The 27316-nt window shown below is 41.8% G+C and overlaps 1 protein-coding gene across 4 annotated transcripts in view; it reads right to left on the bottom strand.

The window, feature by feature from the left end:
• Positions 1-667: 667 nt before the first annotated feature.
• drd2a (dopamine receptor D2a) overlaps positions 668-27316 on the bottom strand; it is a 128782-nt gene continuing 102133 nt past the window's right edge. For 3 of the 4 annotated variants that reach the window (XM_087976355.1, XM_087976353.1, XM_087976354.1), the window contains 6 exons: positions 20672-20781; positions 17058-17194; positions 14004-14200; positions 11648-11732; positions 9101-9454; positions 668-1433 (listed from right to left, as the gene is read on the bottom strand). In XM_087976355.1, coding sequence (XP_087832481.1) covers positions 1237-1433; positions 9101-9454; positions 11648-11732; positions 14004-14200; positions 17058-17194; positions 20672-20781 — 1080 coding nt within the window. In that variant the 3' untranslated portion in view covers positions 668-1236. Of the gene's footprint in view, positions 1434-9100; positions 9455-11645; positions 11733-14003; positions 14201-17057; positions 17195-20671; positions 20782-27316 lie in introns of all 4 variants that reach the window. The other variant, XM_043676563.2, reaches the window with a different exon arrangement.

Below are 27316 nucleotides of genomic sequence, written 5' to 3'. Positions count from 1 at the left end.
CTTTGGTAAGTTACTGCAATGCACCTTGTAGACAATACACAGTTGGCATTGTGTGTTGGTGGTGAAGGGGTGAATGGTGAAGACAGTAGCTAGGGTGTTAATCAAGTGTGTTGCTCTGTCCTGGTTGGTGCCAAGCTTCTTGAGTGTTGTTAGACCTGCACTCATCCAGGCAAGTGGGGAGTATTCTATCACCCTCCTGACTTATGCCTTGTAAATGGTGGACAGGCTTTGGAGAATCCAGAGGTGAGTTATTTGCTGCAGGATTCCTAGCAAATGACTTGCTCTTGTGCCATATTATTTATATGGCTGATCTAGTTTTGTTTCTGGTCAATGGTAACACTCAGGATGTTGATATATTGTAGTCAATCATCTGCTGATACCAAACTATCACAATTTATGATACTCCAAGCTTCTCTAACTCTTGTACACGTGTGAAATGGACATGTTGAAACTTACACCTTTAATTTGACTTGATTCAATTGCAGTTTAGTTTGGCATCTGGCAAAACCTTATACTATTCTTACCTTCAATACGTTATCTCTAATGAGATATAAACAAAAACTGACCAGACTTCATTGTAGTTGGCCTCAGTGAATACTAATTCAGGGTTTGAATCTGTGACTTGAAAGAACTGCTCCAGACAACCAGTCCATAACAATTCAAATACTAAAGTTCACCTTTTATGACCAATACTGAATTCAGTAATTACATTCAAATATAACGCTTTGCAACCAGTTATATTGGGTGACTATCTGTCATTGGTCTCGCTGAAGTTAATGTTCTTAAGTGGATGAGATAAAGACGTTCTTGAGAGTCTGATGGTGAGAATCATTTTTGTTTTTTTTCCCTAGCTGTCCAAAGCTCACCTGTCCACTGAACTACCAGGTAGCTTCTTTCACTGACTCGAAAGCAGTTTTTGGCAGTCATGGAATAGTCACATGGAAATTTCTAGACATGGAGATGTACTTAGGTTTTATCATGCTGTTGACTCTCAGTGTTGAAAGGACAGGCGACTTCAGTTGTGAAGAGGGATAAAGTCCCTTAGTGTCTTCAATGATACAACTTTGTTTTCCTTGTTCGTTTTCCAATCCACAATGACACATATGTTGGATAAGGCTCTTTTGTAGAGAAGAGCAATACAAAGTGTGAGGTCGATGAAAAAAAAGCCATCTCTGTACACTTCCATGGTGCAGCTTTGAAGAAATGTGGCACAATTACATTCTCTGGGCAAATTCTTCAGCAGTGGAGGATTTTGATGAACGCTTTTCTGAACTCCACATTGAAGGTGGTATAAATGATTGGGTTCACAGCACTATTGACATATCCTAACCAGGTGACAGCACTATACATTGCTGGCGAGATTAAGCAGGTAGTGCAATGCATGTTGAGAATATGGGTGATGAAGAATGGCAACCAACATATAACAAAGACACCTAGAAACAAGAGAAGCAGAGATTAATGTTCAACATTGACAGCAAACTACATTTGCAATCCGCGACACATTTGAGGGCATTTTATTTTTCAGATTCAATTCTAATGTTTTCTTGGTCAGTCTCCCACTGTCCAGTCCCCATAAACTGAACTTAGTCAAAACTCTCTTGCCCATTTTCTAACCAAGTTTTGTTTAACCATGATGTGGAGGTGCCGGTATTGGACTGGGGTGGATAAGTCAACTCACACGACACCAGGTTATAGTCCAAGGGGTTTATTTGAAATCACAAGCTTTCAAGGGAGCACTTCATCTGACGAAGGAGCAGCGCTCCGAAAGCCTGTGATTTCAAATAAACCTGTCGCACTATAACCTGGTGTCATGTGCCTTCTGACCTTGTTTAACCATGACCATGGTGTTTGCTGGCTTACATTTCATCCCAAAATACGATGCCTCAAATTCATTCTTTTGTTCAAGTTCATCTATTGTCTCATCCCTCCGTTTTTCTGTAACCTCCTCCAACCTTTACAGCATTCCTGAAACTTTTTGTTACACTGGTTCTGGCTTCTTTTATATCCACAATTTCATCCACCCAATCACAGGGAGCAAGGCCTTGAGCAGCTAGATTTTAAAATCTGGCATTTTCTCCTTAGGTCTTTGTTTCTGTCTTTTCACAAAGACACTCCTTCTTGTCCTGATGGCTCTACACCCAAAACAATTCAGTTTTAAAATTGCACCAGGATTTAGTAGACACCTTGTATAAATTTATTTAAATAAATGAATTAGATTGTAAGGAGGGACAACTCTTGGACGTGATATCTGAAGGATGAATAGAAGGTAAAAGATTCGGAGGGAATTATAAAAGGATGCTTTCAGACTACCTGAGGAATTGTTACTGATTAAAAAGTGAGACTAGGAGAACTGTTTGGATAATTGAGACTTAACAGTAAAGTTGCTTTGAACAACTACCGATATTCAGAATACACACAAAAACATGGTGTGTTGACAATGAATAGTCTATCATCTAAGCGCCCCAAATTATCTTCATTATGCATCTAACTTTACCATCATTTAATTTTTTGTTATGTCAGACAATATGTGAGTCGCTGGTAGGGTGAATATTTATTACCAGTCCTGATTGAACTGTTACAGTCCATCCTGCTGTGGTTTGCAACAACTGAGTGGCTTCCCAGGCCGTCTCAAAATATAGTTAAGAATCAACAGTATTGCTATGGGTCTGAAAGACATTAGTGACCTGCATAGTTCTCTTTTTATATGTCAATCAATTATAGTTTCACTATTATAGAAACTAGCTTTCAATTCCAGCATTAATAATGCATTGAATTTAAATTCCAACAGCTGCCAGGGTGGAACCTGAGCCCGCGCCCTGATGCCAGTGGATTATGAGTCCAGTGACATTGACACTTCACCAACAAAACTTGGGAAATCTTAGCAAACTCCGAATTTAATAAATTAACCTATGATGCATAAGTTGGAGAGCTTTGGCACCCTGAACTGCTCTGGTAGAGGTGTCTAGTTGGGACTGAAAGCGGCAAGAGCTTTGTTAAGTTTGATTTTCTGATTTCAAGTGTAGAACTCCAATCTCTTAGCCCATTGAATCAGCTGGTTATTGTAGACAAAGTTTAAAGTTTTCTGTGCCTGAGCAGTGTTATAACTGCATCGGTTTTGTGCTTCTAAATCTGTCATAAGCAAAGAACAAATTGTAATGCGGTTTATTTAATACCTGTCGCTTCTCACTGACAAGGACAATATGAATCTGCTCATTTAATTTTTATTATGTGACTGAATGCATGGAATCTCTTTATAGTCATGAATAAAAGTCATTTATGTTTGATCACATCTATCTGACACCTGAGTCTAACTGAAATAGAGAGAGAGTCTGTGCAGAGAAAGTAAGGACAGGAATTCATTAAGGAGTCTCCATTAGAATCATTGGTACATAACGGAGAGTCCAGTGCCAAATTTCATATGACAATTAACCAGTTAAACTACTGAGGAACCTCGATTATCCAGCATTCGATTCTCCGAATTTTGTATTATCTGAGCAAGATTGCAAGGTCCCGATGCTTGGCTAAACTATGTTATCCGGCATTCGATTATCCAAACATTCGATTATCCGAATAAAATATTCCCCACCCATGTCATTCAGATAGTCGAGGTTCCTCTGTATATGGTTAGCTTTCACTACTTGGAGAAGACCTTGCTGAAATGTTACACATCGTCAATGTCACAAATTACTTTGTGAGCTTTGAATTACTTCTGAAATGCATGGTTTGGAGATGCCGGTGTTGGACTGGGGTGTACAAAGTTAACAATCACACAACACCAGGTTACAGTTATTCCTGATGAAGGGCTTTTCCCCGAAACGTCGATTTTGCTGCACCTCGGATGCTGCCTGAACTGCTGTGCTCTTCCAGCACCACTAATCCAAAATCTGGTTTCCAGCGTCTGCAGTAATTGTTTTTACGTTATAGTCCAACAGGTCTATTTGGAAGCACTAGACTTCGAAGCACTACTCCTTCATTGTGGACTCCACAAGCACCTGATGAAAGAGCAGTGCTCCGAAAGCTAGTGCTTCCAAATAAACCTGTTGGACTATAACCTGGTTATTACTAACTTAATTCTGAAATGCAGTCACTGTTTTGTAGAAAGTGACAAGTCAGATATCTGAATAGTTGACGTATTTGGTATTCATGGCTGAGAGATAAATACCAGCACAGAGACCATGGACAATTCTTTCCAAAGCTAACGTGAGTGTGCTGAACCAAGCCGAGGGCTTGAGGACATAGAACAAAAGAACTGTAGATGCTGGAAATTAAACTAAAACAGAAACAGCTGGAAAAACTCAGGGGAGAAGACTTAAATGATAGGTGGAACTAGAGTCCAAAGAGAGAGGGGGACATTTGGATAGACAAAGGAGAGGATAACATTCCTCTGGGAGAATGAATAGATGTTAATGGGGGCAATGAGTGGCTAATAATGGGTGGTGTGCAATAGCAGATCATGTGGTAACAGGCCTGGTGTGTTGGGTTTGGGATAAGGACATGGGAAAAGGTGCCTGAAGATTTATAATTGTTGAACTCGATATTGAGTGCAGAAGGCTGCAGAGTCCAAGTGGAAAATAAGGTGCTGTACCTCCAGCTTGTGCTGAGTTTCACTGGGGCACTGCAGCAAGCCTGAGACAGAGATGTTGGCCAGGGAACAGTGTGGTGTGTTGAAGTGTCAGGCAACTGGAAGCTCAGGGTCATTTATGAGGACAAAAGGTAGGTGTTCTGTGAACTGGTCACCCAATCTACACTTCATTTCCCCAGTGTAGAGGATACCACATTGTGAGTAGTGAGTGCAGTAGACTAGATTGAGTGAAGTTACAAATCACACAACAGCAGGTTATAGTCCAACAGGTTTAATTGGAAGCACTAGCTTTCGGGAGCGCCGCTCCTTCATCAGGCTGTTGTGGAGTGCACAATTGTTAGAGACAGAATTTATAGCTAGTACTGGAGGAGAAAGTGAGGTCTGCAGATGCTGGAGATCAAAGTTGAAACTTTATTGCTGGAACAGCACAGCAGGTCAGGCAGCATCCAGGGAACAGGAGATTCGACGTTTCGGGCACAGGCCCTGAAGAAGGGCCTGTGCCCGAAACGTCGAATCTCCTGTTCCCTGGATGCTGCCTGACCTGCTGTGCTGTTCCAGCAATAAAGTTTCAACTTATAGCTAGTACTTCCAATTAAACCTGTTGGACTATAACCTGGTGTTGTGTGATTTGTAACTTTGTACACCCCAGTCCAACACCGGCATCTCCAAATCATGACTAGATTGAGTGAAGTACAGGTAAAGCACTGCTTCACCTGGAAGGTGTGTTTGGGGCCCTTGGATACTGAGGAGGGAGGAAGTAAATAGACAGGTGTTACACTTCCTGCTGTTGCAGGGGTCATCATGAGCTGCCATTTCTACCTCCAACCAAATGCCACCAGCAGACCTCTATTCCCTCCCCCTCTCTTGTCAGCCTTTAGCAAGGAATGTTCCCTCTGCAACACCCTGGTCCACTCCTCCTTCACTCTCAACGTTCCTCCCTCACAGTCCCATGGCACCTTCTCCTGCAACCACAGAAGGTGTAACACCTGCCCATTTACTTCTTCCCTCCGTATTCAAGAGCTTAGACACACCTTTCAGGTGAAGCAGCATTTTACTTGCACTTCACACAATCCAGTCTACTGTGTTCGCAGCTCACAACATGGCCTCCTCTACACCGAGAAGATGGAATGTAGCCTGGATGGCCGCTTTGTCGAGCACCTATTTTCTGTCTGTATAAAGGATCCTGAGCTTCCAGTTGCCTGCCACTTTAACACAACATCCTGTTCCCTGGCCAATGTCACTTTCTCTGACTTGCTTCAGTGCTCCACTGAAGCTGAGCGTAAGCTGGAGGAACAGCACCTCATTTTCCACTTGGGAACTCACAGGCTTCCAGGCTCAATATAGAGTTCAACAATTTTAGGGCTTGAGGCACTTTTTCCCATATCCTTATCCCAACCCCCCCCCCCCCCCCCCCCCGACACACACACACACACACCAGGCCTTGTTGTCACATGGTCTGTTATTACACACGACCCATTGTTAGCCACTAACTGTCCCCATTAGCAGCTTTTCAGTCTCCTAGGCTGACCATTACCCAGTCTGTCCAACTGCTCTTCTCTCTCTTTGAGGCAAACGTGAGAACTGCAGATGCTGGAAACCAGAGTTTAGTTTAGAGTGGTGCTAGAAAAGCACAGCAGGTCAGGCAGCATCTGAGGAACAGAAAAATCTCTTTGAGCTCTATCTCCACCTATCATTTATACATTACCCCCTCCCCCCACTCTATCCTCTACATGAAAACCAACAGTTTCCTCAATACCATCAGTTCTGTGAAAGTGTCACTAGATTCAGAACATTGACTCTGATTTCTGTCCACTGCTGCTGCTGGGCCAGTTGGGTCTTTCCAGCTATTTCTGTTTTTGTTTGAGAAATTAAGGGGTGGTGTAATGTTAATGTTATGAAGCGGTTTGATAGAGTAGCTAGGGAGGTGATTCAGTGTGGGCAAAACTAAGGGCCATAAATATACAATCAACTTTAATAATCCAAAGAAGAAATTCAAGAGAAATCTCTTTTATCCAGACAGTGATGTTTTGAGCTCGATTTGTTCTATAAAGGTTCTTATGGTACAGTGGTAGTGTCTCTACCTCCAGGCTAGGAGGCCTGGGTATGGTGGCTCAGTGGTTAGCACTGCTGCCTCACAGCACCAGGGACCTGGGTTTGATCCCAGCCTTGGATGACTGTCTCTGTGGAGCTTGCACATTTTCACTTTTCTTTTAGATTAGATTACTTACAGCGTGGAAACAGGCCCTTCGGCCCAACAAGTACGTACCAACTCTCCGAAAAGCAACCCACCCAGACCCATTCCCCTACATTTACCCCTTCACCTAACACTACGGGCAATTTAGCATGGCCAATTCACCTGACCTGCACATTTTTGGACTGTGGGAGGAAACCGGAGCACCCGGAGGAAACCCACGCAGACACGGGGAGAATGTGCAGACTCCACACAGACAGTTGCCTGAGGCACTGTGTCTGAGTGGGTTTCTTTCAGGTGTTTGGGTTTTCTCCCACGGTCCAAAGATGTGCCGGTGAGGTAAATTTGCATGTGTAGGTTAGCTGCATTATCAGGAAAAATGTAAGGGTAGGGGAATGGATCGGGGTGGGTTACTCTTTGGAGAATCAGTTTGGACTTGTTGGACTGTAGCGATTCTATGAATGAATGAATGAAAGTCCCACCTGTTGCAGATGTGTGCCATCTCTGATCAAGCTGATTAAAAATATTTATCCAGGCAGTCATTCAAATTGGGGTGGGGGTGGTGGTGGGGAGGGGGTACTACCACAAGAAGGATGAAGGTAAATATTACCTTGAAAGGGAAAGGTAGTTAAGCACATGAGGGAGCAAAGAACAGATGGATGTTGTGATTGAGCAGGATGAAACAGGCTATGGAGCTTTCATGTAGTACAGTGCAAAAGGTGCTGGTATGGACCATAGGTCTGTTTCTGTCTAGCCATTTCATTACAAATGTGAGTGTTTTTTAAAAATAATTGACTTAGTTTGAATTTTAAGACAATGTTTCTTCATTTTGGATTCCTCACTCACCGTAAGTCACTTCCTAATTTCCTTATTTATGGCATCATTTTAGCACCACAATCAAATTTTTTTTTAACCTCCTCATCTGTGGAGAGTGTTTAGAGTTAAGATCCACTATTGAATCATTGTTGCTAGATCTATGCTACATTTTATTGGAAAATGTATTGGTCACAATGGAATAGGAGTATCTTTAATCTCAATCCCAAAAGTGTTAGTTTTAACTTCTACCACATATGTTGCAGCATCAAGTAGGCACATGGAAATATAGAAAATAGGAGCAGGAATAGGCCATTTGGCCCTTCAAGCCTGCTGCACCATTCCATAATCAGACCTGATCATCCAAGTCAGTGGTATGTTCTCATTTTCTCCCCATATACTTTGTGATCCTTTTTAGCCCCAAGAACTATATTTAACTCCATCTTGAAAACATTCAATGTTTTGGCCTCTACTGTTTTCTGTAGTAGTCAATACCAGAGACTCACCACTCTCTGGGTGAAGGAATTTCTGCTCTTCTCAGTCCTAAATGACCAACTCTATATCCTTAGAATGCGACCCCTGGCTCTAAACCCCCTGGTCATTGGGAACATCCTTCTTGCTTTTAACCTGTCCAGTGATGTTAGAATTTTATAGATTTCTGTGAGATTCTCCCACATTCTTCTCAACTCCAAAGAAAAGGTTGTTAAACTTTATTCCAACATTACATCTTAGCCCAACTGATCTGAGCAACCACCATTCCGCACTCCCCACCCCATCTACTGCCACAACTGTTTAATTTATTCATTTAGTACATTAGCCAATGTAACACTTCTGATTTGAGATTGCAACTTAATTCCAAGTAATACACTCACCCTATTATGCTGGTGCTTGATTTTGACTTTTCAATCCAATTTTTTGCATTGGGTATTTACAGAGGGGGAGGGAGCTGTCACAATGACCTCCATTTTGACAATGGGGATCTGCCTTAGTAAAGTGCTTGAACTGATTTCTTCTCTCTGTAGCCAGTCAAGAATTGATTCGAGTTGAAACATCTCCCCTTTCATATAATGTGGGTGCCACTGGCTAGGCCAGCATTTAATGCCCGTCCCTAATTGCCCAGAGGGCAGTAAAGAGTCAACCACATTGCTGTGGGTCTGGAGTCACATGTAGTGTGGACCAGGTTAGGAAGGCAGTTTCCTTCCCTAAAAAGCATTAGCGAACTAGATGGGTTTTCCAACAAACAACAATGGTTTCATGGTCATCATTAGACTCTTAACTTGAGATTTTGTTTTTTTTTATTATTTAATTTTAAATTCCACTATCTGCCAAAGACGGATTTGAATCCAGGACCGCAGAACATTACCTGGGACTCTGAATTAATAATCTAGTGATAATACCACCAGACATTGCTTCCCAATTCCAAATTTGAAGAGCACAAGTTACCAGGAAAATGAGAAAACATGCTTGCAACAACCTCTGGTTAAATAAATAAGAGAAGCAAGGGCAGTACTAACCAAGGACAATGGCCAACATCTGAGTTGCCTTTTTCTCCTTTTGCTGGGACAGCTTCCTTTTGCTCAAGCTCTTCAGTGAAGTTCTTGTTCTGCCATTTGGCAACTGCTGGATTTCGAAAGCTTTGGGTGCTGTGGTTATATCTTTGGGGTGTCCGTTCTTCTCACCTTTTGCTGGGCTGCCTCCAGGCGATGGCATGCTTGTGCTGGCACCTGGATTGGACGGAATGGGCGCTGTCAGCTGACGGTTGACCATCGCTATTTTGCGCTTGGTCTTCTCCAGCGGTGGACTGGCCGATGACATCATGTCCATCTCCATATCATCCTGGTGGTTGACCGCTTCCTGAACCAGGATCAAATATCCCGAAACAAAATCAAATAAATATGCAATGTGCATGTTAGGCTGCTGAAACTCAATCTCAGTGTGAAGGGACCTTGTAAGGACGTTGAATAGCAAACCTACATCAGAATAACACATTGCTTGTTTTAAAATGCATAACAGGATTGCATCATTCCATCCTTTGTGCTATGCTAGCATTTAATTATGTCAATGCTGATCTGTACCTCAGTTATTATTCCTTTAATAGGAGGTTTTATGGTAGTGTTCCTACCTCTGAGCCAGGAATCCCGGTTTCAAGTCCACCCGCTCTAGAAGTGTGTAGTATCATCTTCAAACAAGTTGATTAGAAAATTAACAATAAAATTTGATACCCTTTTGTAAGAAAACTCTACTGACCTCAGTGTATAAAGATTTAGCAGGGCTCTTGTGGTGCATTGGTAGTATCCCTAACTCTACCTTTCCCTCTAAAATGGATTTGTCCTAATATTCACCAAATGTCCCTTTCTTCTTGATCCATGCAACAGGAAGGATTCTCTGTATTTATACTATTATAGGAACAGAGGACTTAAGAGCAGGATTTTACCAAAAAGACCCTTGAACCTATTCAGCAAATTCAATAAAAACATTGTTGGTCTGGTTGTGGTGTCAACTCCACTTTTTTGTTCAGACCACATGACCCCTGACTCTTATTTATCGAAAATCTATCTGACTTAGCCTTGAATAAATTCAATGACGCAGCCTCTAAAGGGAAAGAGCATTACACGGACTAATGTTCCTCTGAGAGAAATTGAATTGTTTTTATTATTTTAAACATGTCAATCAGATCACCCCTCAGTCTTCTACCTTGAAGGAAATACAAACTCAGTTCATACCACCTTTGCTCATCACTTAACCCTATAAGACTTGGTGTGCATCTGGTGAATCTGCACTGCACCCTCTCCAAGACTGATAAGTCCCTCCTGAAATGCACATTGCTTGGGAAGTCCTGAACCTCGAAGATTACTTGCTTGGGAACTGTCACAAACAGCACAGGGTGGTAAAGTAGAGCAGAGATTAATGTATCTGGTTTTCCTTTGCTCAATCGTGTGCTGGATCCTAGTTCTAGAAACTTCTCACATGACATTTGTTTCAAAATTCATTCATGGGACGTGTGCACCTCTGGCTAGGCAATTATTTGTTGTCCATCCCTAAGTGCTCAGAGGGCAGTTGAGAGTCAACCACATTGTTGTGGCATCACATATGAGACAGACCAGGTGAGAATGGCAGATTTCCATCCGAAAAGAACATTAGTGAAGCACATGGGTTTTTACACCAATCAACAATGGTTACATGGTGACCATTAAATTTTTTTTTAAAATGTGAATTCACGTTTCACCATCTGCTGCTGTGGAATCCAAACCTATGTTCCCAAGAAAATTAGGCTGGGGTTTCTGAATTACTGATCCACTCACATTCCCATTACATCATTCCAGTTTTTTTTCAAAGCTGACATGAAAGATTCCTGGTGAATCTTTTCTGCACCTTCTCACATCCAATTACATCCCTCCTATAGTGTGACAACCACAACTACACAAAGTACTCCAGCTTGTAAGGCAATGAACAAAAGTACCCAATCTGTAAATATGGCGTGCCCAATATCACGTGGCTGAAACCTCCAGGAACAGTCTCGAGTTGGCAATCCTACCTGAGAACTAATGTGTAAATAGAGAAAACAGGACCCCAAGAGTGGTCCAATCACGCCTCCACGTAATTGAAGGATAGCTTCTTAAAAACATTTTTAAAAAATTCTTTATTTCTTCAGTTTCTCACTGACCTTTCCTGAGCTTATTTATGATTGATATTTGGATGGCCAAAAGCACAAATTTACAGGTGTTTCTTGTATTTTCCAACATGTATGTCACAATGGGTGAAAGTGAGGACCGCAGACGCTGGAGATCAGAATAGATTAGAGTGGTGCTGGAAAAGCACAGCAGGTCTGGCAGCAACCGAGGAGCAGGAAAATCGATGTTTTGAACAAAAGCCCTTCATCAGAAAATTCCTGATGAAGGCCTTTAGCCCGAAACATCGATTTTCCTGCTCCTCTGATGCTGCCTGACCTGCTATGCTTTCCCAGCACCACTCTAATCTTGTATGTCACAATGGTCTGCAATTGGTAGTTGAGGTATGACTGCAACAAGTCAACAAGACAATATAATTATTGACACTCACCACTTTCTTTTTATTGACTGGAAAACTTCCATTTGATTTCACAATTACTGTGCACAGCTTCACATCCTCTGGGTGGGTACATTTATCCTAAGTATGCAAAAGGAATATTTATTTCAACGCTGAAAGAATTCTACACATTTTATTTCCTTATTCTGCACATTCTACTACTTTATTGATACGTTCCTGCAACATCATAGAAACCTTAAAATGCAAAAACGTATTTAATGTGATTGGAATGATGGACAACATTTGCTAAGTTGCACACCAGCCCTTCAAAGTGGCTCATGTAAAATGTAATACTGAGGTGGCGTTGGTGCTATTGAGGTCAGGCCTTCTCAAAGTGACAAGAGGGATTGGGAGCTGAGACTTTGACATCATGGTTCTGCGGCAGATCATGGCCTAGTTCAAAGAGCTGTACTCCCACTCTATCAACCCCCTTGCTCGTTCAGCCTCCACTCCCTGCTCTCTCCCAGTTCTCACTGAGGACTCGTGACAATTTTCAAAACAGGGTCACAGATGGAAAGCAGTGGTCTCTGCAAATGAGGCAACAATTTCGTGGAAAGTAATAGCCCAGTTACTTGTTTTTGATAAAGTTGCTTTGGGGAGGAATGAGGATAATGGTTGCACTTTGTGATGGTTCTAAAAGAGTTAATATTAACAGTGCATTAGGTTTATACAGAGTTTGGGTGGAGGAGAGGCAGTGTCGCATGAGATTCTGATGGAGACTAATGTGTCGTCTCTGACTTCTGATCATCTTTCCATTTATATCAAACTGGTCAACGTAACATAATAATGGAGTTTTACATAGAGAGACAGGCCCTTTGGCCCATTGTGTCCACACCAGTCATCAAGTACCTATCTACTCTAGTTCCATTTTCCAGTACTTTATCCATAGCCTTATATGAAATGGCTTTTCAAATGGCCATCTAAATACTTCATAAATGTTGTGACGGTTCTCCCACTCTATCATCCCTTTTGGCACTGAATTCCTGATATCCACCACCTTTTGGGCGAAAAGAGTTTTCCTTTAAGTTCTCTCTAAACCTCCTGTTCTCTGGTTATTGACCCCTCTACTATGGGAAAGCATTTCTTCCTATCGACCTTCATAATTTGGTACAGATTAATTATTTGTCCTCCTCCCCCCGACTTCACTGTTCTAAGGAAAATAACTCAGCCTGTTTAGTCTCTCTTTATAGCTGAATAACTCCACGCCAGGCAAGAACCTGGTGAATCTTTTCTTCACCTCCTCCAGTGCAACCCCTGGAATACTGTCATCAGAACTATGCACAGTGCTCCAATTTGTGGCTGAACTAATATTACATACAGCTCCATTATAACCTGCTGCTCTTGTATTTAGTGCACTGACTAATAGAGGCAAGAGGCATTTAGCATCTTAACATCCTTACCTACACATCCTGTGCCTCCAAGGATCTGGGGTCACTCACACCAAGGTATTTCTGATCCATTGTACTTCTCAGAGTCCTACCATTCATCATGTGTTCCCTTGCCTTGTTAGTCCTCCCTAAATGCATCATCTCTCACTTTTTCAGACTATATCCCACTTGCCACTGTTTTGTGGATCTGATTAGCTGTTTATATTATCCTGCAGTCTCAAGCTTTCCTTCTTGCTACTTAGCACACTGTCAATTTTCATGTCATCTCTGAATATACTGATTAAACCTCCGAAATTTCTGTCTAAATCATTCATGAATACAATGATCAGTAAGGACCCAGCACCAAACTCTGCACTACACCGTTGGGTGCAGGCTTCCAAACATTATCCTCTGCCTCTTGCCATGAAGTCAATTTTGGATCAAGTTTGCTAAAGTGCTCTGAGTCTCATGTGCTGTTATCTTCTTGACCAGTCTGTCATGTTACTCCTTATTGAAGTCTATGTAGACTAGGTCAACTGCACTGCCCTCATTTGCACAACTCGACACCTCCTTTAAAAGCTTAATCAAACCTGTCAAATGTGACATCCCCTTGACATCTCCACAAGAGGCTATCTGACCTGGTCACTATTTGTTTAAAAGATTAGAAAGGACGACTATAGCAATGAATTATCCACACCACAAGCCCCCAGTGAAGTACAACAGAAAACAAGATAAATCTCTGGTCTTCAAACAATACTACAAGGTCTATTTAACATACAACAGCCGCATGGTAACATGAAGGTAGCACTTTGACTTAATATACAGTCAGAATTATGTTACCTCCATCATCATAGCCCTTATTAAATAGAGTGGCAGCCTTGATGTTGTGCCTACATTCTTGCCAAGAGCTTGAACCCAAACCTGTCCATTTGATGTACAAGGAAACCGAACAGTACACAATAGTCACATTGCCACAACAATTTACCTTTAATGGTGCCCGGATTTCGGAATCAAACCGACTGCTTCTTTTTGTGTTTACCCGCTTCCTCCTTTTCCTCAGCACGACGTAGATCTGGACATACACTAGCAGCGTGACAATGAAAGGGATATAAAACGAGAAAATGGACGAATAGACAACAAAGTCTGGATTGATCATGGTACAGATGGTGTCATCCCTAGTATCTGTAATTTAGAAATAATTGAAAGGTTATTCTCACTGTCATAGAAAAGCACTGTTGGATAAATTTGCACTAAGTTTGGCTCATTTGTAAAAATGTAACATATAAGGCTACTATTGCTAGACTTAGCCAGTATATTCTAAACCAGGAATCCTCTTAGCTCTGAACTACAGTTGTATCCACTCAGCATTTCCTCCCTTCAATCACTTCAGAAGCAAAATTGACAGGACAATAAAATTCTTGTATTTTTCATTAAAACCATCAATGAGCGGAGGTTCACTCCTCCAAGCAGGAAACGCATTCATATCGCATTTTATCACAACCTCAATGTCCCCAGAGTACTTTAATCAATGAAATATTTCCATACACATTGTTGGGAGGTAAGGAAACATGGCAACAAATTTGCACAAGCACCATAATGATCAAGTAATTGATTTATTTCAGCATTTTTGAGGGATATATATTGATGAGAACACACTTGAAAGAACTCTCCTTTATCTGCTTTAACATGGTGCCATGGCAAATACTGTATCTATTTAGATTAGGTTACCTACAGTATGGAAGCAGGCCATTTGGCCCAACAAGTCCATTCTGACCCTCTGAAGAGTAACCCACCCAGACCCATTACCCTATCCTATATTTACCCCTGACTAATGCACCTAACACTATAGGCAATTTAGCATGACCAATTCACCTGACCTACACATCTTTGGATTGTGGGAGGAAACTGGAGCACCCAGAAGAAACCCACACAGAGAGGGAGAGAATGTGCAAACCCCACACAGACAGTCACCTGAAGTGGGAATTGAACCTGGATTCTATGCGCTATGAGACAGCAGTGCTAACCACTGAGCCACTGTGCGATCCCTAAAAGGGCAAACAAGGACTCATCTGAAAGGCAGCACCATTTCCTCAGTACTACAGTGGTACATCAGCTTGAATTCTATGTTCAGGTTTTTGGTGTAAAAACTGAATCCACAAACTTCAGACTGAGAAGTGTCAAGGCCACTGGCTAGGCCATAGCTGACACTATAGTAGAACCCGGAGAATTGGAACTAACACTGTAGCATCTTGTGGCAAAGTGAACTGAGATATCCAAGATCACTGGACCATTTCCATTCATAGGAAACTATTTAGCAGAACCTTAACAGCTGTTTATTTTACATAGGTTCAAGCAGAGATAAAATATCTTAATTTTTGTTTAGTGTCTCACAGAATGTGGGTGACCCTGGCTAGGCCCAGCATTTACTACCCAATCTTAGTTGTCCCATGAGAAGGTGGGGGTGAGCTGCCTTCTTGAACTGCTGCAGTCCATGTGCTGTAGTTAGACCCACAACGCTCATAGGGAGGGAATTCCAGGATTTAGACCCAGGGACACTGAAGGAACAGGGATACATTTCCAAGTCAGGATGGTGAGTAGCTTGGAGGGGAATCTGCAAGTGGTGGTGTTCCCATATATCTGCTGCCATTGTCCCTCTAGATGGAAGTTCCTGTGGGCTTACACAATGCAGTCATAGGAGACTTGGAGAATTTCAAATGTGCATCTTGTAGATGGTACATGAAGATCAGCGAGCTGGACCCCATAGAATATGAGCTGCCTGATTTAGGCTATTAATCTGATCCAATCAAGAACCCTGGCTGATGGATAAAAAGAGGAGCGTCAAAGATTTTGGTACTCTGAGGACTGACTCTGAAGAGGCAGTACTAGAGCCAGGGGTTCTTGATGTGTAAATAAAGGGTGACTTGATGACAGTTATCACCTTCTTTGGAGGTATGTCAGTACATATGGCTGCTACTGAGCATCAGCGGTAGGGGGAGTGGATGCTTGTGGATGTGGTACCAATCAAAAGGCTGTTCTATCCTGGATGGTGTCAAGCTTCTGGAGTATTGTTGGAGTTGCACTTATCCAGGCAAGTGGGGAGTATTCCATCACACTCCTGACATGTGCCTTTTAGATGATGGATAATGCTTGAGGAAGCAAGAGATTACTTGATGCCAGATTCCCAGCCTTTGTCCTGCTCTTGAAGGCAATTTTATTAGTGAGGGTTTCATAAGGGCATTTGTAAAGGCTATATATTTATCAGTTTACTATCAGGGAGATTTAAAACATCGTAAAGTAATGAACTGAGAGACTTTAATAATCCAACGTCATTGTAACTTGAGCAAGGGAAGTTATCAAACTAAAATCAACTATAGATTTTGTTTCCTACTATTAAGCATTGGGCCTCCCATTTTGAAACTCTCTGCAATGATATGTCTATAAGAGATTTTAACATTTTGTTCACATGGGTATTGTTATCATGGCTGCATTTATTGCTCAACCCTATGGGCTGTTGTGAAAGTGGCAACAAGCTATGTTCTAGAACTGCTGTGAGGTGGAGATATTCACTTAGTGTTCTTGGTGGCGGAAGGTCTGCGATTTTGATCACAGTGCCAATGAAGAACAGCGATGTATTCCCAAATAGGAAGTGGGTGTGACTTGAATGGAACTTGCAGGTAGTGGTGTTCTAACTGGTAAAGGTCAGGTTTGGAATGTGCTTTCAAAGAGATGAATTGCTGTAGATAATGCAGAGTGAGTGTGGATTATTGTGGATTTTATGGCCTCATGGAAGTCACTGTCCAGCAAGGTGCCAATCAGTCCATATCAGCAGTGCCAATACTAGCATTTCAGCTTATGCTCTATTATGTAATCTCATTTCTCACCTTGCTCTTTTACAGGTTATGTTCATCCAGATATTTCAAATTAATCCTAGCTGCATAATTTGAAGATGAGCATCTAACTGTACTCCCTGCAGGAATAGAATAATGCTCCAAAATATGAAAATAAAGACATGCATTTGTCAATTAAAGCATGGTGCTACCTGAGTCATTTAGTCCAAATAATAACGGGCAGGATATGGCAAAGGACAGAGCCCAGACAATGGAGATCATAACAGTGACTCTTCGCTTGGAGCTATACCGCGTATTATAAAGCATCGGCATGGCAACAGCAGTGTACCTGCAAAGTGAAACAGCACAAGCGAGTCAGGAATGAAAATTTAAAAACATCACCTAGAACAAGTCTTTGTACTTGAGTTCCTGCTCCATGTTGGTCTTCTGTTTTATGTCAAAACTATTTAACTTGCAAATGTTTGACTGCTTGGAAATCAAGTTTCACCTTATGTTCCAATTATAAATTAATGTTTTAACAGAAGTGCTATCATTCTTGTGAAGAGATATACAGAGTGTGAGAGAGAGAGAGAGAAAGAGAGAGAGAAGGCAAAACACATGCAGGGAGTGATTGAGGCATATAAATACACAAAAGAAAAGGGAACATAGTCATCCAAATACTTAAGAGAAAGTTATGTGTAGCTTGAAGAACATCACTGTATAAGCATGGGGCAGGGCAGGTACAAAGGCTATCAATAGTTAGTATGGGAACTCAATCCATACCATTGACATCAGTCAGCATCACACTCTAGCCATGACTCAACTGAGCTAACCAACACAGATAAAGACATGGCCATACACCTGCAAACCAAGATACAGTGAGACAGCAAGATAGATTAAAACTTGCACAACTCAATGGACATCTAGGGCCAATTTCCACCTTCACCCCTCGACAGTAATCTGTCAGGAGAGATCACCCATCACCCTGCCAGATTTTGAAGATACAGAAGGAGGAGCATTCAATCTGTTATGCTTGTTCCAATCAATTGGGTCATTGCTGACCCATAGCTCAATTGCAATTATCCACCTGGGGTCCCTAACCCTGAATATGCTTTCCTGACACAAAAAAAACTATCAATCTCAATTTTTAAAATTACAATTGATCTTCAGCTCCAACAGATCTCTGCATTAGAAGTCTAAGATTTTTAACACATTTTAGATGAAAGACTGCTTCTAGATACCTTTCTTTAAATGGCTATTTCAAAGTTAAAAGGTGTTCCCTTTGTCTTAGAACCCCTTGCCCCATGATCCAACTCCCCTCCAACCCCAAGAAAATGGTTTCTCTCTATCTCCCCTATCAACTGATTCATTTTAAACACCCCAGGGAGATCAATAGCTGAAAGGTCAGTAAGATTGTAACATGAGCAGGTGAATTGCTCCAACATACTAACTGCCACTGTAATGGAAGTGAAATTTATCCCCTTGAGCTTGAAAGATGCATTCTTATCAATGATTGGCCAGTCACTGGTTGTTCGATTATTGAAGGATAATGGGAACAATATTGCTTGGTGTCAGTGATCCATTAGAATTATTATATTACTACTTAGGATATCTCAATTAATGCTAACACAACATATAAACTTATAAATGCCAATTTGCACATAGCTGTTCAGATCTGATAGGGTTAACTGACATCACAATATAAGATCCACCTAATTGGACATAAAGGACAGTTCCCAGGAGGTTCTAGCTAGTTGTATATCAGCCTCTGGTACATGTCAGTGATTTCCTTAGTGTTAGCAACCTACAGCTAAAGTAACAATATGTATTTGCTCAGAAGTTGCTGGAAAAGCTCTGCACCCATTTTGAGGAAGGGTCACTAGACCCAAAATGTTAACTTTGTTTTCTCTACACAGATGCTGCCATACCTGCTAATCTTTTCCAGCAACTTCTGTTTTTGTTCCTGATTAACAGCTTCTGCAGTTCTTTCAGTTTTTAATATGTAGTTACTCTTAATTTCAGCCCTAACATTTCACAAGAAACAATCGTCTATCTTAGGTGCAACGTCACTAGCTGCTCTACCGTTCAATCAACACCATTATAAGTTGAGGTGAGTGTTATATGGCTGTCAATAACTTGATTAATATTAATAAGAAGGATTAGTGGTGGTGATTCTATCCAAGATATCCTAGGTCATAATCAACACTATAAGACAGTGAGAGCTGTGAAGACCTTGCCAATGTTGAGACCATTTATCTGAAGCAAACCATCTCCAGGTTTGGTCTAAGATAGTCCCCTTTCATTTCCAGGTGTCTGTGAGACTCTGGGTCAAGTGAGCTCTTAAACCTGTGGGTGATGGCAATGTCTGGTGTGGTCCATTGGGGATCCTCTCATCTCTGGTATAACTGGGAATTAACCAAACATTAAAAATTTAACAACATCTGTATGTCACTTTAAACAAGGAAATCTGTAATGCATTAACATTGTTGAATGCAGTCTGAGAATCTGATTTTTTTAAACATTCGCTACAGTGTGGAAACAGGCAACTTGGCCCAACCAATTCACACCGACCCTCCAAAGTCTCTGGGACACCCGCACAAATCAACCCTACCACCCTGTGTCTGCATATTTCAACTCCCCTTCCCACTCTGCTGAGGACATGCATGTCCTGGGCCTCCTTCATCGCCACTCCCTCACCACCCGACGCCTGGAGGAAGAACGTCGGCCCTCATCTTCGGCCTTGGGACCCTTCAACACCATGGCATCAATGTGGACTTCACCAGTTTCCTCATTTCCCCTCTCTCCCTCCCTTCCCCCCGCCCCCCCCCACCTTACTCCAGTTCCAATCTTCCAGCTCAACACCATCCTCATGACCTGTCCCACCTGTCAATCTTCCTTCCTACCTATCCACTCCACCTTCCTCTCCAACCTATCACTTTCACCCCCACCATTGCAGTCTCAGCTACCTTCCCCCCCAGCCCCACCCCACTCCATCTCTCCACCCTAAAGGCTCCTAGCCTCATTCCTGATGAAGGGCTTTTGCCCGAAATGTTGCTTTTTCTGCTCCTTGGATGCTGCCTGACCTGCTGTGATTTTCCAGCACCACTCTAATCTTGACTCTGATCTCCAGCACCCACTTTCGCCTCCAAAGAGTAACTCATCCAGACCTATTCCCTTCTGACTAATGCATCTAACACTATGGGCAATCAGCATGGCCAATCCACTTGACCTGCACATCTTGATTGCAGAAGGAAACTGGAGCATCCAGAGAAAACCTATGCAGACACGGGGAGAATGTACAAACTCCACACAGACAGTCACCTGAGGCTGGAATCTAACCCGGGTCCCTGGCACTGTGACACTGCAGTGTTAACCATTGAGCCACCGTGCTGCCCTTTTGAATTCTAAAAATCTGGAAATAAAGAATTAAAGTGATTGCGATCTTTGAGATTATGGTAAAACCTGAATTTCACCAAACTGCTGCAGGAAAGGAAATTAACAGTCGATCTGATATATGTGACTCCAGTCCCATACCAAAGTGGTTGACTTTTCAATGTCCTATAAAATGGCCTGTCAAACCATTCAGTCTTATCAAACCTTAAGCAACAGTATAAGAAAACAGCATTTTCAGGGCATCCAGAGATAGGGAAGAATTTCTGGTTTGCCTGTGGCAGCAGCACCTTCAGAAAGATGGAAACGATTATTTGTAAACCAATTGCATGGTCATATCTGCCGCTGCACATGATGGTCACTGGATTGTGTTTGTTGGAAGCTGCAAAACCCATTGCAATGTACTATGAAGTTATTTTGTAAATGTCTACATTACCTGTCAATACTAATGGCACAAAGGTTAAGGATACTCGCTGTGCACATCATGACATCCAGAGTTACGAAAATATCACAGTGGATCCTGCTGAATCTCCACTCCCCCACCACCTTGGAACACACAAAACAAATTCAAATCTCAGTGGAAATGAAGCAGAGGCATTAATTAGAAGTATTTCATTTTATTTTGCATCTAATCAAGTTCAAGCGCTTTGCATGATTGAAGTGTAACTCCAGTTTGTGTTGACAAATACAGGAGCCATTTCTGTCCCAATAATGTCCTTTAGCCCACCCTGAGTAAAATCTCCTCTGGTGGGGTTCATTAAGTAACCACCACTTACATCAACAAATAGCTTGTGAAGCTTCTATCTTTCCAGAAATGTAGAAACCCCTCCATGAAACGAAAGGCTTGTATTTCTACAGTGGACTTTTATGACTACAGGCTGATCCAGGAGATTTTACAGCCAATGAAATAGTTCTGCAGTACTGTCCCTGTTGTGAAGTAGGAACAACAGCATCGAATTGGTGCACAACAAGATCCCACAGAAATAATTAAGAAATAGTTGGATACTCTGTTTCAGTTGTGCTATTTGAGCATACACAGGGTCAACTCACTTGGTCGTCAAAGTAGGCCCATGGGATCTTTTCTATTTAGCTAAGAGGGTGGACAGGTTTAGCATCTAATCCAAAAGACTGCACTTCCTGACAGTGCAGCACCCTTCAGTACTGCACTGGAGCATTAGCATGGATTTTTTGCTCAAGAATGCAATGTGAATTCACAACCATCCCACAAAGGGGTAAGAGTGCTCCCACTGATTTACAGTGACACTCTGAGCACTGTACTGGAATCTCTGGAGTGTGATTGTCCCTTGCACAGTGTTTGGTAGAATAATGTAGAATTTATGATCCTGTGATCTGAATCCAACCCAAATTGGTGTGATGCGATTGAGCAAAGGTGGCAACATGTCGAAAAATCTTTGTTTTAACAAGAAAGGTACAAGACTCGAGACCTTGTCATTCAGCTGAAGCTTAGTGACGTACAGGGAAACAAAACTGTGGATGAATGTGATCCTTTCAGCTATTAGACTTAATGACTACTGAAAGACCTACTGCAGAACTGGCTGCATAATCCATTCTCTTTCTTCATATTTTATACCCTTCATGTTTGGGTGGCTTTCATTTGTACAAATTTGTAGTCCACCAGTAGTACAATCAGTGTCCGGTTTGCACATCAGGGAGTCATGTTGTCTTTTGTAATAGGCAATGATCTAATTATTAAACATTTCTCCTGGTACTTACTTTCATTGAAATTAATGGGCGAGATCTATGATGGACCTAAGGTCTAATATCACTTGACGTAAACTTATGCCCGAAGTCAAGATTTTTATGCAGATGAATTCAGTCATAGTCCAATAGCATGGAAACAGACACTTCGGTCCAATCAGCCCACATTGACCATATTCCAAACTAAACTAGTCCCACCTGCCTGCACTTGGCCCAAATCCCTCCAAACCTTTCCTATTCATGTACTTATGCAAATTATTTTAAATGTTGTAACTGTCCCTGTATCCATCACTTTCTCTGGCAGTTCATTCCACACACGAACCACTCTCTGTGTAAGAAAGTTGCCCCTCATATCCTTTTAAAATCTTTCTCCTCTCACCTTAAGATATGCCCCTAGTTTTGAACTCCTCCCCCACCCTAGGGAAAAGTCCCTTGTTATTCACCTTATCTGTGCCCCTCATGATTTTATAAACCTCAGTAAGGTCACCCCTCAGCCTAGTTTTATATCTCAAACTCTCCATTTCTGGCAACATCCTAGTAAATCTTTTCTGAACCATCTCCAGCTTAATAATATCCTTCCTAAAACAAGGTGACCAGACTGTACATGGTACTCCAGAAGAGGCCTCCTGTACAACCTCAACATGACATCCCATCTCCTATTCTCAAAGATCTGAGCAGTTGCGTGAAGCAAGTGACTGTGAGTAATTTGGAATTATATACTACGCTCTCAGGGGGTAAGCTACTAACCCCATGCTCCCATTGACCATGTGGCTCTGGTGAAAGCTTAATCCATAAATTCTATCTTCCCTATTGATTCCTGATGCAAGTTTATTTCCTCCTATTCAGTGACATTTGTAAATAATGTTGCGTTATTCAGTCTCTAGCTCTACATCAGTGAAATAATCCCTGTGGATCAAGTTGTTTTGTTTTGTTTTGTATTAAATTATATTCTAATGTGTAGGACTTCAAAGTAAATTAGTGTGTTATCGCTCTTTCCTGTTGCTGCTTTGTTCCTTCTCTTTTATCTCTCCTTTTCAACTTCTCAGGCATAGGTTTGGTGGGAAATGACAAGAGGAAGATGACAATTGACTGAGGTCCAGAAGCCCTAACTGGTTGAAAGGGGCATTTGAACCTGGGTGCAACTGAGGTCGAGAGGGAAACCCCAAAATTGTAGTTTTGTTTGGAGAGGGTGAAATTGTGCGGGGATGGTGGGAACAAACAGGTTGAAAATGAGGTATATTTAATTGCTCTATTCAATGCCTTCATATTTTCTCTCCCAATGTCCTTTCTTGCTCAAGAATATGTCATCATAGGAACACTTGGGGCACAGCGATAGTGTCCCTACCTTTGAGCAGGAGGCTTGGGTGTATGTGACATCATCTCTGAACAAGTTACCTAGGAAATATCTACACGTCATGTAGGTCAGTGGATTGTGCTGGAAAAGCACAGCAGGTCAAGCAGCATCTGAGGAGCAGGAGAATCGATGTTTTGGGCATAAGCCCTTCATCAGATTTCTGATGAAAAGTTTATGCCCGAAACGTCGATTCTCTTGCTCCTCGGATGCTGCCTGACCTGCTGTGCTTTTCCAGCACTATACTCTTGACTCTGGTCTCCAGCATCTACAGTCCTCACTTTCTCCAAAGTCAGTGGATTCGTTGAATCTCCTTTCAATTTATCAAGTGTCTCCCTCCTCCTCATTAATTGCTCTGGTCTGGGAGTGTGCTGGATGACAAAATGGAAATTGCTCCAAAATCCAAAAAGAGCAAATAACTAGCCCATGATTTGCACCTCAGAACGTGAGATACAGTCGAAGCAGTGCTGCCTCACATGTAGGTGGAAACTTGCAGTAATAGCACACATCTCACTGATTAACAGGATGGTATCACTATCTCTGCCCTTAAAATAAGTTGAAGACATGGAATTAAATTGCTTTCTATCACCAACAAAGCATACTTTGACTGTGATAAGTTTAGAACTTGAAAATTTCCTTCCATGTTCTTCAACCCCCGTCCTGTCATGACATGGGTTGCTTTCAGCACAACCAATCCATTTTCACTTACTTATGGTCCCATTAGCAGCTTTTCTTTCTCCCGGGCTTACCATTCTCAATCCCTTTGCCTGCCTTTGTCTTTCTCTGGACTCCATCTCCATCTACCTGATCACTCCTCCTCCCATCTGCCCCCACCAACACTACCCCACTCTCTTCAGCTTATACACCACCTTTTCCTAACTAATGTCAGTTCTGAAAAAAGGTCACCGGACTCAAAAAGTTAACTGTTTTCTCTCCACAGATACTGCCATGCCTGCTGAGTTTCTCCAGCAATCTTTTTTTTTAAATCCTACCTTAGCCTCCAGTAAACTGCAGGACATTTTCAGTACTTAATAAAGTTCTGAAAGTTGTTTGATTCGCTAGATCTTTGAGATGGATAGCCAGCACTAACCTACACAAATCTGGACTCATTCCAATTGTATAGAAGACAGGCTATTCACTTGCCTGTGAAGTTTGTATCTAGGAGGATTACTGAGATGTCCTCAAATATTTTGCAACTATGTGAAAGCAAGTAATAGAAATAAGACATGTTTTTCATAAAAAAAGTAGGATTCAGCCCTTAATAAACTGGACTAGCAAGTAGCCTAGTGTTATATTCACCCATAGGATATCAACTGTAGGATATCAACCCCGATTGCTGGGGGAGTTTTGAAAGACCAGACATCATCCTCAGTGGCTGAGTGGGTGAGATGCATAAGAGAGAGGCACTGAGTGGTACAATGAGAAGTGTAAAGACGGTCCTTCTTTTCAAAACACTCCTCCAAGTCTCGATTGGACATTAATTTGATGGAGTCCAATTGATTGATTAATTTGAACAAATATCAAAAAGTTTCCTAAATCAAGATAATGTGGAACACTAGGAACAGATCTCTTGTTAACTTGGAATTTCATCAGCTGGTCACGAGTTCAAGTCCCACGCTACAGACTCCCTCAGCACATGATGGAATGTTGGGCATCCCAATGTTGGATTGAGAATGTGCTTCAGTGTCAGTAGTGTTGTTTTCAATGAGATGTTAACTCAAACCTTGTCAACCCTGTCATGTGGCCATGAAAGATTCCAGTCTTTTAAAGATGATCAAAGTTGTCCTTGATCAGTAATTATCCTTTAACCAAAGTCACTAATGTGATTTGTATGATCACGTCATTCATTATTGTTTATGCAGGCTTTTAATTTACAAATCACCTGCTGTGTTTCTTATATTACACCAATGAATGCATTTCAAAAAGGGCATTGGTTAGCTCAATTGGCTGGACAGCTGGTTTTTAATGCAGAATGATGCCAACACTGTAGGCTCAATCCTTGCACTCGCTGAGATTACTTCTCAACCTCTCCCCTTGCCTGAGGTATAGAACCCTCAGGTTAAGCCACCATCTCTCTCTCTCTCTCTCCCTGTGGGACTTTGGTGACTTTACATTTACCTCACATTTCAAAAGTATCTCACTGGTTGCTTTGGAGTTGGATCACTGAGGATGATGCTTGGTCTTTGAACTCTCACCTCTAGCAGTTGGGTCAACGTCCTGAAATTATCCTGTGGATCAATGCAACACCAGGCTGACTATTAGTTTTGTTTCTCCTCTTAAAAGCTGAATCCTATTCATAAATTAAGATAAATATCTTATCCTTGTGGCATGTTGAACAAGGTGATGTTAGGTGGCTTTGAATTGGCGGCATGTTTGTCTGCATAAAAGGCTATTGGATGCCAGAAACACTTCTGTATTCATGTGCTTTGAGGTCTTTAGAAGGTGTTGCATAAATGCAGCCATTGTTTTCATTCATCCTGTCATTCCAGGGCTGTCAATGATAAGGAGGCATCTCAGGGTGGCAAATAAGAGTGTGACTTTAGAGTGATTTCAGCACTAGCATGGAGCCATTGAGACTCGGCAGTACAATCCTGATCAGCTTCATCATGGATTGAGGAGGCAGGGCTAAACAAATAGATTGAGCTGGATTGTTGCCATCAATGCTTGAGTCGGGAAATTTTACAACTTGACAGATCTGCCTCCATAAGGTATCTCCCCAGCGCACACTATAGTTGTGCAGCAAGCTAGAGTTTTGGAATTGGTGTTGTGTGATCAGAAGAGTTAGTTGAAAACCTTGTTGAGAAGGAGATTTTAGGAGTAATAGAACAGAGAACTATCTTCAGTCCTCGGAGGTGGGGTGGAATTGTTTGGCATCTGTCAACATTGATGAAATCGATGATGAACTTGAAAGAAAAGTGTCTCACTTGATAGAATGTCAACATCTGAACCAGTTGGTGGGTGAGTGCCAAGATCGGCTGGTTAAAGGCTGGCCTCAGTTCGCTGGGATTCCATCCCAATTCTTGTCAAAGGTGGTCAGAGGCACAGTCCTCACCTCACTGGCTCCGTTAACACCCTCCAGCACTGTTCTCTAAGCTAGCTCCTTGCCACCTCCATGATATTGCCATGGGTCCCTGCATTACTGTGCCCACTCACCCAGTATGCATTACAGAGTCAAGGAACAAGGGCAAGTTTTGAAATGCACTTGAAAAAATTGCTACTTGCACATCTCTGTCGAAGTGTCACTCAAATTGTATCAAAAACAGACGCTGTGCCTGATTTCACACATCCGGAGAAAAATTCATGAGAGGTTTTCCGCAAGTATTTTGATTTTGGTTGGATTATTTGAAGCTGAGTTAGTTGAATTTAAATTAACAATTTCCACATGGTCCAAATAAACATATAGACATTGGGGAAAAATGTCAAAGGAGCAGTAACTTATGACATAAAAAAAATTTGAAAGAACTATGGATGCTGTAAATCAGAAACAAAAGCAGAAATGCTGTAAAAGCTCAACAGGTCTGATAGCATCTGTGGAGATAAATCAGAGTTAATATTTTGGGTCAGTTCTGAGGAAGGGTCGCTCAACCCGAAATGTTAAGTCTGATTTCTCTCTACAGATGTTGCCAGATCTGTTGAGCTTTTCCAGCAGTTTCTGTTTTTGTTAGCAACTTACAACAACCTTATAAATGTGTCAATTAATCAAAGCAAACACATCACTTCCACTAGCAAACAGAATTCAGCTGAGTTCATTGAATAGTGTGTTTTGGAGTCCAGCCAAGCATTCATAATGACACTTCCTATGGCTGTATCAACAGAATTAGATGACATGGAAAAGATATGAAGAGTGCATGGAAGATGATCAATAAATCATTTCAAACATACCTTTCTGAGGGTTCTCAAATCCAAACAATACTTCAAAATCTCTCTAAGGGACCATAAACCAGAGACTCATTAACAGGCCATCCCAACCTAATGAAAATTGCGAGTTGTGAAAAGGGACATAGGTCAGGC

The sequence above is a fragment of the Chiloscyllium plagiosum genome, unplaced genomic scaffold, assembly GCF_037043375.1.
Source record: "Chiloscyllium plagiosum isolate Xiang-an unplaced genomic scaffold, Cpla_swu_hap1 HiC_scaffold_29, whole genome shotgun sequence".
NCBI classification, from domain to species: domain Eukaryota; kingdom Metazoa; phylum Chordata; class Chondrichthyes; order Orectolobiformes; family Hemiscylliidae; genus Chiloscyllium; species Chiloscyllium plagiosum.
This window is presented reverse-complemented; position numbering and strand designations above follow the sequence as displayed.